This window comes from Mastomys coucha, unplaced genomic scaffold (assembly GCF_008632895.1).
Source record: "Mastomys coucha isolate ucsf_1 unplaced genomic scaffold, UCSF_Mcou_1 pScaffold3, whole genome shotgun sequence".
In the NCBI taxonomy this organism is placed as follows: domain Eukaryota; kingdom Metazoa; phylum Chordata; class Mammalia; order Rodentia; family Muridae; genus Mastomys; species Mastomys coucha.
In genome coordinates, this window is record NW_022196909.1 from 57,115,350 (window position 1) to 57,126,226 (window position 10,877).

General features: G+C 38.9%; 1 protein-coding gene across 1 annotated transcript in view; it reads right to left on the minus strand.

Annotated features, from left to right (window-relative positions):
- Positions 1-10,877, minus strand: part of Opn5 (opsin 5) — a 69,299-nt gene that overhangs the window by 14,804 nt on the left and 43,618 nt on the right. The window contains exon 7 of the mRNA XM_031347611.1: positions 3,787-3,844. Within this exon, the coding sequence (XP_031203471.1) occupies positions 3,787-3,844 (58 nt within the window). The remainder of the gene's footprint in view (positions 1-3,786; positions 3,845-10,877) is intronic.

Here is a 10,877-nt window from a genome sequence, read left to right on the forward strand (position 1 = left end):
AAAAAAGTAAAAACAAATGAATAAGGGCCATCACTTTGCTCCTCTGGACAATGAAGCCTGGCTCCATCACACCACATAGAATTATGAATCCAAAACTGATGAACACTCCCCACTAGCCTTTTCCTCTATAGGACCTATCACCTAGAGCTGGTACCTTCTAGCCCTCACAGACCCTATTTATCAGGACCTGCTGGCATGTTTCCTCTGTCATGCTCCTCACTTCTGTCTTCTCCTGTTTTCCCTGACTTAATGGAACTAGTTCTCTTCAGAGTCTAGTTCAACTCACTACATATGATGAAAGGTAAGAGCATGTGTTTTCAAGGAAAAATTAAATGAAATCAAGTAGTTACATACCAAGTTATAACTAAGTTTAATATTTGACTCTTAATGCATGTGAATGATTAAATAGTTTTACTCCAAAATACATTCCTGCTGTCTTACTCCAAAAATAATCTTTTTTTTTTTTTTTGGATTTTATCATGGTTCTTGAAAATCAAATTTTCAAGTTCATGGAACATTTCAGTTCTTAATCTCTTTTCATAAACTCATCTGTTCATTTTATTTTAATGAAAAAAGCAACATTTAAATGGTTGTCTCTTGAAAGAAGGCAATTTAAAATAAGAACTGGCTGGAAATGGTAACACATGCCTGTAGTTCTAATATAAGACAGGTGTGAGGTGAACCAGAAACAGCTTCAGATACTTAGAATTAATAATAATAATAGTTATAGTTACTATTATTATAATGAGTAAACCAATTTTCTAGGATTTTACATTTTTTACTTAAGAACCTACCCTTTTTTTTCCTGGTCTCTCCCAAGACCTGATAGCTACCCACTTGATTTTAGTCATTTATCTTCTAAGTATCCTTCAATCACTGAGCCAGTTATCAAGAGCCCAAACAGTATATGCAGTCTGTTCAAAGATTCAGATGTTATTAACACACAGGCATGCACACTACCAGCACAAATATCATCTGGGATTGAGAACTGGGGAAGTGTTTGGTAAGACAAATTTGTTTCCCCAAATCATTTGATGCTCTGGGGCAAGCAACACCAGCTCAGGGGAAAGTCACTGAGAGTCTGGGTATATGGAGCTAAGCCTTAATAACTCCTGTTTCTTACTGCATTCTAGCCCAAGGATCAACTCTCTTTCTTCTATTAATGTTTATGACAATTCTAGATCCTTCTAGCTATGAGAGTATCACAAAAACTTATGGAAGTGGAGCACACAAGATTTAAATTGTGTTTTGAATTGGTAGGGAAAACCAATGCCAGGATCTTTCCCCCCAAAGCTCCTAATATTTAAACTCTATTTTCCTTCCTCTCAATGTTAATCCTTTTTCATACACGCTTTTTAAAGCTGTGTTAAAGTCCACAGTTTAGTTAATAAATGAGAATGTACATTCTACATTTAGGGACTCCTGCAAAGGTCAATGTTAACTTCCCCTGCTAGATTATACTGGCATGAGTGGACTCATCTCTCGCATCTCCGCCTTCGCCTCCTCTAAGATCATCTCCTCAAGACACCTTCTGTGCCTTGATCCTTTCGGGTCTTTTGAAATCAGTTCTTTTCTCTATCTGCACTACATCCCAAGCAGATTTCCCAAAGTCCTTCTTAACTTCTATCACAGTGCAATTGCCAAGGACTATTTCTTAAGATATTTTAAAGCTCTGTTTTCATTCCCATGGCCATGGCCACTCCTTCATCCAAGGTCTCATAAGTTATAATTTCTTTACAAAGCCAAATGAGTGTGAGAATGTACAACCATGACCCTCTCTCCTAACCAAGTAATTCACCTTCCATCATGCCACCAGACTAGTTGTCAGTAGTTCTAGAAATTACAAACACCATAATTTCCTGGCCAGTTTGCGCAGAACAACCACTGCCCACTTTTCTGCTAAGCATCAATCCCTACTTTAATCATAAGAACAATAGTTAACATGTTGGTCCTGCATCCTCTCTGACAGGCAAGGTACTGAATGGTACTTTCTTATTCACTACACCTCAAACTACCCTTTGAGGTATTGTTTCTTCTTCCCGTTTTGCAATTCTACCAAAGGCACTGAATTAGGGTTGCAAACCCAGGCAGTGTGAACCTGTACTCTAAACCTGTGCCCACCCCATCTAGATTCCTCCTACATCTCTATAATTACACATTTGTCTATAAGTAGCTTGTCTCTCCTTTCTCATAACAATTATGTCCTTCCTCAATCCTAATTTAGTAGCTCTAAGACCCAGGCAGAGCTGTTAACTTTTTTTTTTTTTTTTGCTTTAATCATACAGTTTGTTTTATCAAATCTACTTAACAATTATCTCAAGCCAACAGCATACATGCAACCCTACTGCAACCCTCAAGGAAAATAAGCACAGAGGAACTGCAGGTAATATGCACAATAGGGGAAGAGCCTTGAAGGATTGGCTGATTCTCTATAAACCTTCAAATTCAAGGAGTAAATTTATCACTAGTACAGTGGAGAGGCCACTCACTTCTGCCTCTTCTTGCTAGCTGTTCTCAGAAGACTAGAAACAAGGTTGCTGAGCAAAACTGTGTTCATGGTAGAACTCAGAGGAAGACAGGATGCAGAAGCAGGGAGGATACCTGCTTGGGTCTGTTCTTCAGGCAAGGAGAGAAAATCAAAGGGACATTGATGAAACAAATGCTTATCTAGACCTATCTGCATGCCTTATTCTTCCCCTTAGCTTTTACAGGACACAAATCTGTCTTTGAAATCCTTCCTTCTCATTTACACTTGTATCTCTTTAACCTCAGGCTTCAAGAGGTACTTGTTGAAATAAAATGAACAATAACAAGAAGAACCAAGGTCACAAAGAACAAGCAAAGAAAAGAAACAGCACTTACAAACAGTACTTCCACATAATTTCCTTCCTCAGGTAACGGTGACTGGTAATGCTCTATCCTATCCACTATATACACATAGTCAGAACCTAATAAAATCCCAAGTGAATGAAACAGCCATCAATGGGAACCATTTTTTATTCAGATTTGGAGACACAAGAAAGCCATTTAAGGGCTTCAGACAAAGCAGATTTCCATGGAGGACTACTTCACATCACTACCAGCATAGAACTCAACACTCAGCCACCATAGAAGAGTCCTGAGAACCTAGTCCTACCAAATAACTATAGCCTGACACTATTCCAGTGATCAGCTGCCTAAGTAAAGCCCAGATACAGCATTGCTGACCCTACACTAAGAAATGAAGGAGAAGAAGAAGAAAAAGGAGGAGAAGAAGAAGAAGAAGAAGAAGAAGAAGAAGAAGAAGAAGAAGAAGAAGAAGAAGAAGAAGAAGAAGAAGAAGAAGAAGAAGAAAAAGAAGAAGAAGAAGAAGAAGAAGAAGAAGAAGAAGAAGAAGAATAGGAGGAGGAGAAGGAAGAGAAAGAGGAAGAAGAAAATGATTATGATGTCAATGTGTTGATGATAAGATGATGTCAGGATGGTATAAGTAAAAACAATACCTAATAAATAAAACTTGTAAACATTTTTCTTAATATCTCAGGCAAATACTATTTGGAATAAGAATAGGTTTATCCTAAGGAAAAGAGAATATCAAAGACATCCTTCCTAATATTCAGAAAGTTGCAGCCTAGTTTCCATTTGCAATTTCTCAACAAACCCTGGCTTTCAGAAAAAGAGGGGAAGTATACAAAATATAAAAATATAATATAAAGACAAGAGAGAGGCGACGATTGAATGTTAGGAAGAGTGGAGAGGCAAGCATGTGAATAAGTATGTCCATGAGTGATGCTGTCTCCATCTTCATACCTCTTGATGGATCTCCAGCACAGCAGAAGACTTCCTGACTGCAGTTACAGTGTGCAGCCTGGAAATAAAAGGAGAGACATGAAAATGCATATATACAGACACATGTAAATGTGTGTATGTGCATGTGCACATGTTATCATGTCACTTTAACTACCATTACCACTTATTCGGAGGAGCCTGGGGAAGCAAAGTGTAGATGTAACCTAGATGTATTGTATACATGTATAAAATTTTTAAAAAACTATTGCATATAAAGTAGTATTAAAAAAACTTACTTGTTGGGGGAAAAAGGCCATCAACATAAGAGTTCAGCTTAAAAGAGAAGAAAACTAATAATTGAGAATATTCAAAATGAAAAAAAAAAAGTATCTCTTGGGCAAAGCTTTCCACATACAGATGTTGACATTGCAGCCCATTCCCTGTGATATAAAAGCTATAATTCATTGCACTCATTTTCTGAAAATGCAATGTCCAAATTAGGACAGGCAAGGACACTTAATGGTTAACAGGGGCATCCTAGAATTTAGGGTGTTGTTTGCCCTTGGGCCTCAACCATCTAAAGTATGAGAAAAGTGAAAGACCTCCATCCTATACACCACAACTCACTGAGTCTTTGGATATTATTTTCTTTTTTTATTAGATATTTACTTTATTTACATGTCAAATGATATCACCTTTCCTGGTTTTCCCTCTGAAAACCCCTTATCTCCTCTCCCTTTCTCCCTGCTCACCAACCCACCCTCTCCTGCTTCCTGGCCCTGGCATTCCCCTACACTGGGGCATCAAGCCTTCACAGGACCAAGGGTCTCTTCTCCCACTGATGATCAACAAGACCATCCTCTGCTACATATGTGGTTGAAGCTGTAGGTCTCTCCATGTGTACTCTTTGGTTGGTGGTTTAGTCCCTGAGCTCTTGGGGTACTGGTTGGTTCATATTGTTGGTCCTCCTATGAGGCTGCAAACCCATTCAGCTCCTTGGGTCCTTTCGCTAGCTCCTTCATTGGGGACCATGTGCTCAGTCCAATGAATGGCTGTGAGCATCTACTTCTACATTTGTCAGGCACTGGTGGAACCTCTCAGGAGACAGCTATATCAAGCTACTGTCACAAGCACTTGCTGGCACCCAAAATAGTGTCTGGGTTTGGTGACTATCTATGGGATGAATCCCCAGGTGGGGCAATCTCTGGATGGCCTTTCCTTCAGTCTCTGCTCCACACTTTGTCTCTGTAACTCCTCCCATGGGTATTCTGTTCCCACTTCTAAGAAGGACCGAAGTATTCACACTTTGGTCTTCCTTCTTGAGATTCATATGGTCTGTGAATTGTATCTTGGATATTCCGAGCTTCTGAGCTAATATTCACTTATTAGTGAGTACATAACATGTGTATTCTTTTGTTACTGGGTTACCTCATTCAAAATGATATTTTCTAGTTCCATCCACAGTACTACCTGAGGACCCAGCAATATCACTCCTGGGCATATATATACCCAGAAGTATCTCCAATGTGTAATAAGGACACAGGCTCCACATGTGTTCATAGCAGCCTTATTTATAATATCCAGAAGCTGGAGAGAACCCAGATATCCCTCAACAGAAGAATGGATACAGAAAATGTGGTACATTTACACAATGGAGTACTACTCAGCTACTAAAAACAATGGATATTGTTTTCTATGCAAGCATCTAGTCTACTTCTCTTCTCAGGAGCCACAGATGACCTCAAAGGTCTTCATGGAAGCTGAGCAAAAAACTGTAACTGTGCTCTGTTGCTGGTACTCCCTTCTCAGCCTCTTCATCATCATCTTTCAAAGATGGTTGTGATAAGAATCACGTGGGAGAGAAAGTTAGTCAAAAGGCTGAAATGCCGGTCCAGCCTGGACCAATGAAAGCTAGTCGCTGCTGGTGGGGTTTTCAGAGCTCCTGGGATAACTCGACTACACAACTACAAGAGGCTACACCTAGACACCCAAGTGAAGAGTGCTGTGTCATTTCAAAAAGAAGTTTTCTCTATGTTAGGAATTTTAGAGTCTTTTTTTTTGTTTGTTGACTGGCTCATTACCTCTGCCAAAATTTCAAGGAGCCTGGCTGTGGAAAGGGAAGGTTCTGTTTCACTTTGCTAGGATTGTTCAAATTAACTCAAAATTTATTTTCACAATCTTGCATTCAACCCAGAAGCTTTTCTATTTGAATTCAATGGTTTTCTTCTTCAAAGAAAATCCGTTTCAGATCTCAGAAACAGAAGGAGCAAAGATAACATCAGTTCACCTCATTTCAGGCCAGTGACTGTTCTGAACTGGCTTCACATCACTTCTTGTCACCCTAGGAGTTCTTAGACTCTTAAGAACAACAAAGATAAACAAAAATTCATTTATCCTCTTTATAAGATAATCTCTGATAGCCACCTTCCACCCATCTGCTTTACTCTGGAACAGACCCTTCTAAAGCCTATAGCTCATCCCTTCTTCAAAATGGCTTCCCAGGAGAGACTTCAGCCTGTAGAATCCAGTCTCCTCACTGCCTCAGCCCTGATGCCAGCTTCCCCAGAGGAAGCAAAATCTAGGGGAATGAACCAGCCTTAGTCCTCTTCAGAAAAAAATCACTGTATTTCATATAAATGTTTAATGAGAACAAGCGAACTGAGCTGTCTCTTGCTTGACTGAGTTTCCTAAAGCCTTGTGGCCCAAAGTCACTATCTGTATGTTAAATATTTATATGCTGTTAACACTTGTGAATAAACGTGCAAATCACAGAGCTAGTCTGTTGCAAAATTCTGAGCTAGGTGAAATGTGCTTCTAGCCTTCCCTGTCATGCTCTCATTTTTAAATAAAGAAGTGTCCCATTACTTTCTCACGAAATTCTCTGTGAAAATGATTCTCTCTATTCTCCCTACCTGCATTCACAATAAAAAAAAAAAAAAATCAACACCTAATAAGGGCAAAGCTGTATTACTTCCTAAAGAGATGCATGTTTGCATTTGGATTTAACTAGTCATTTCCAAAGAGAAGACATGAACTATTAACAGGGTGAAAGGCCACCCATCCATAATGGTCACATACACCTTCCCCACACATCCTTTTATTCAGTTATTACAACTTCCTATTATCAGCTCATCCCATTCTTAAGCGCTAAGCACCTAATTTGCCTATCAAAAGTCAGACTATCTTTCTACCTCCATCTACACCTAGGAGTAACAGCCAATCCACAACCCTCTCTGCCCCTTCCCCCACAAGCAGAGAGCTTGCCTCCAGGGAGTGCTCCAACCCATGGACTTAGGTAAGATTGACATTTTCTCTTCGATGACTTTCTAAGGTGGGACCAGCTAGGAGGCACAGGCCTCACAAGTGGCAGGGCAGCCAGGACAGGATCCTTTCTACCTCAGACTACACCTAGGAGGTACAGCAGATCCACAGCCCACTCTGAACCTTTCCTGCAAGTGGAGAGCCTGTCTCCAGGGTTTGTTCTGACTCCAGGACTCAGGAGGGATGACTGATCCACAGCCATCTGTGCACAGGTTTTACCAGAGGAGAGCTGATCTCCCAGAAGTGCTGACACAGGCTTACAGACCCACAGGAGGAACAAGCTCCAGCCAGAGACAGCAAGAACATCTAACACCAGAAATCATCAGATGGCGAAAGGCAAACACAAGAATCCAACCAACAGAAATCAAGACTACTTGGCTTCATCAGAACCTAGTACTCCCACCACAGCAAGTCCTGGATATCCCAAAACACTACAAAACTAAGAATCGGATCTAAAATCATATCTCATAATAGTGATAGAGGAATTTAAGAAGGACATGAATAACTCCCTTAAAGAAATACAGGAGAACACAGGTAAAGAGGTACAAGCCCTTAAAGAGGAAACACAGAAATCTCTTAAAGAATTATAAGAGAACACAAGTAAACAAGTAGAAGCCCTTAAGAGGAAACACAAAAACAAATTCCTTAAAGAATTACAGGAAAACACAACCAAACAGGTGAAGGAATTAAACAAAACCATCTAGGACCTAAAAATGGAAGTAGAAACAGTTAAGAAATCACAAAGAGAGACAACTCTGGAGATAGAAATCCTAGGAAAGAGATCAGGAATCATAGATGCAAGCATCACCAACAGAATACAAAACATAGAAGAGAGAATCTCAGGTGAAGAAGATACCATAGAAAACATTGGCACAACAGTCAAAGAAAACACAAAATGCAAAAAGTTCCTAAACCAAAACATCCAGGAAATCCAGGACACAATGAGAAGACCAAACCTAAGGATAATAGGTATAGAAGAAAGTGAAGACCTCCAACTTAAAGGGCCAGTAAATATCTTCAACAAAATTATAGAAGAAAACTTCCCTAATCTAAAGAAAGAGATGCTCACAAACATACAGCCTATAGAACTCCAAATAAACTGGACCAGAAAAGAAATTCCTCCAGCCACATAATAGTCAAAACACCAAATACACACACACACACACAAAAAAAAGAATATTAAAAGCAGTGAGGGAAAAACGTCAAGTAACATATAAAACCAGGCCTATCAGATTTACACCAGACTTCTTGCAAGAGACTATGAAAGCCAGAAGACCCTGGGTTGATGTCATGCAGACCCTAAGAGAATGCCAGCCTAGGCTACTGCACCCAGCAAAACTCTCAATCACCATAGATAGAGAAATGAAAGTATTCCATAACAAAACCAAATTTACACAATATATTTCCACAAATCCATCCCTTCAAAGGATGGAAAACTCCAACACAAGGAGGGGAACTATATCCCAGAAAAAGTAAAAAAGTAATCTTCCAACAAAACTAAAACAAGATAGCCACATGAACAGAGTTCCAACTCTAACAACAAAAATAACAAGAAGCAACAATTAGTTTTCCTTAATATCTATTAATATCAGTGGATTCAATTCCCCAATAAAAAGACATAGACTATCAGATTGGGTACATACAGAGGACTCAATATTTTGTTGCATACAAGAAACCCACCTCAGTGACAAATACAGACACTACCTCAGAATAAAAGGATGGAAAACAATCTTCCAAGCCAATGGTCCCAAGAAAAAAGCTGGAGTAACCATTCTAATATCGAATAAAATCGAGTTTCAATCTAAAGTGATCAAAAAAGATAAAGAGGGACACTTCATACTCATCAAAGATATGAACTACTAAGATGAACTCTCAATTCTGAACCTCTATGCTCCAAATTCAAGGGCATCTACATTCACAAAAGAAACATTACGAAAGCTCAAAGCACACATTTCACCATACACAATAATAGTGGGAGATTTCAACACCCTACTCTCTGCAATAGACAGATCATGGAAACAGAAACTAAACAAAGACACTGTAAGACTAACAGAAGTTATGAAACATGGATTTAACAGATATCTATACAACTTTTTATCCTAAAACAAAAGGATATATCTTCTTCTCAGCACCTCATGGTACCTTCTCCAGAACTGACCATATAATTCATCACAAATCAGGCCTCACCAGATACAAGAAGATTGAAATAATTCCTTGCATCCTATTAGATCACGATGGACTAAAGCTGCTCTTCAATAACAACATAATCAATAGAATGCCCACATATACGTGGAAGCTTAACAACACTCTACTCAATGATAACTTGGTCAAGGAAGAAAGAAAGAAATTAAAGACTTTCTAGAGTTTAATGAAAATGAAGCCACAACATACCCAAACTTATGAGACACAATGAAAGCAATCCTAAGAGGAAAACTAATAGCTTTAAGTGCCTCCAAAAAGAAACTGGAGAGAGCATACACCAGCAATTGGACAGCACATCTGAAAGCTCTAGAACAAAAAGAAGTAAATACACCTAAGAGGAGTCAAAGGCAGAAAATCATCAAACTCAGAGCTGAAATCAACTAAATAGAAACAAAAAGAACTATACAAAGAATCAACCAAACCAGGAGCTGGTTCTTTGAGAAAATTAAAAAAAAAAAAAAATACATAAACCCTTAGCCAGACTAACTAGAAGGCACAGAAACAGTATCCTAATTAAAAAGATCAGAAATGAAAAGAGAGACATAACAACAGACTCTGAGGAAATTGAAGATCTCAGAAGATGGAAAGATCTCCCATGCTCATGGATTGGCAGGATTAATATAGTAAAAATGGCCACCTTGCCAAAAGCAATCTACAGATTCAATGTCATCCCCATCAAAATTCCAACTCAATGCTTCACAGACTTACAAAGAGCAATTTGCAAATTCATCTAGAATAACAAAAAACCCAGGATAGCCAAAACTATTCTCAACAATAAAGGATCCTCTGGTGGAATCACTATCCTGGACATTAAGCTGTATTACAGAGCAATTGTGGTAAAAACTGCATGGTATTGGTACAGTGACAGGCAGTTAGATCAATGGAATAGAATTGAAGACCCAGAAATGAATCCACACACCTATGGCCACTTGATCTTTGCAAAGGATCTAAAATCATCCAGTGGAAAAAAGACAGCATTTTCAACTAATGGTGCTGGCTCAACTGGCAGTTAGCATGTACAAGAATACAAATCGATCCATTCCTATCTTCTTGTACAAAGCTCAAGTCCAAGTGGATCAAAGACCTCCACATAAAACCAGATACACTGAAACTAATAGAAAAGATAGTGGGAAAGAGCCTTGAGCACATGGACACAGGGGAAAATTTCCTGAACAGAACACCAATAGCTTATGCTCTAAGATCAAGAATTGACAAATGGGGAAATTTACATGTAAATAAAGAAAAAAAAAAAAAGAATTGACAAATGGGACCTTCTAAAGTCGCAAAGCTTCTGTAAGGCAAAAGACACTTCAATAGGACAAAAGGGCAACCAACAAACTGGGAAAAGATCTTTACCAATCCTATATCTGATAGAGGGCTAATATCCAATATATACAAAGAACTCAAGAAGTTAGACTACAGAGAACCAAATAACCCTATTAAAAAATAGGGTACAGAGCTAAATAAAAAATCCTCACCTGACGAATACTGAATGGCTGAGGAGCAACTAAAGAAATGTTCGGGGGCTGGCGAGATGGCTCAGCGGGTAAGAGCACTGATTGCTCTTCCTAAGGTCCTGAGTTCGGATC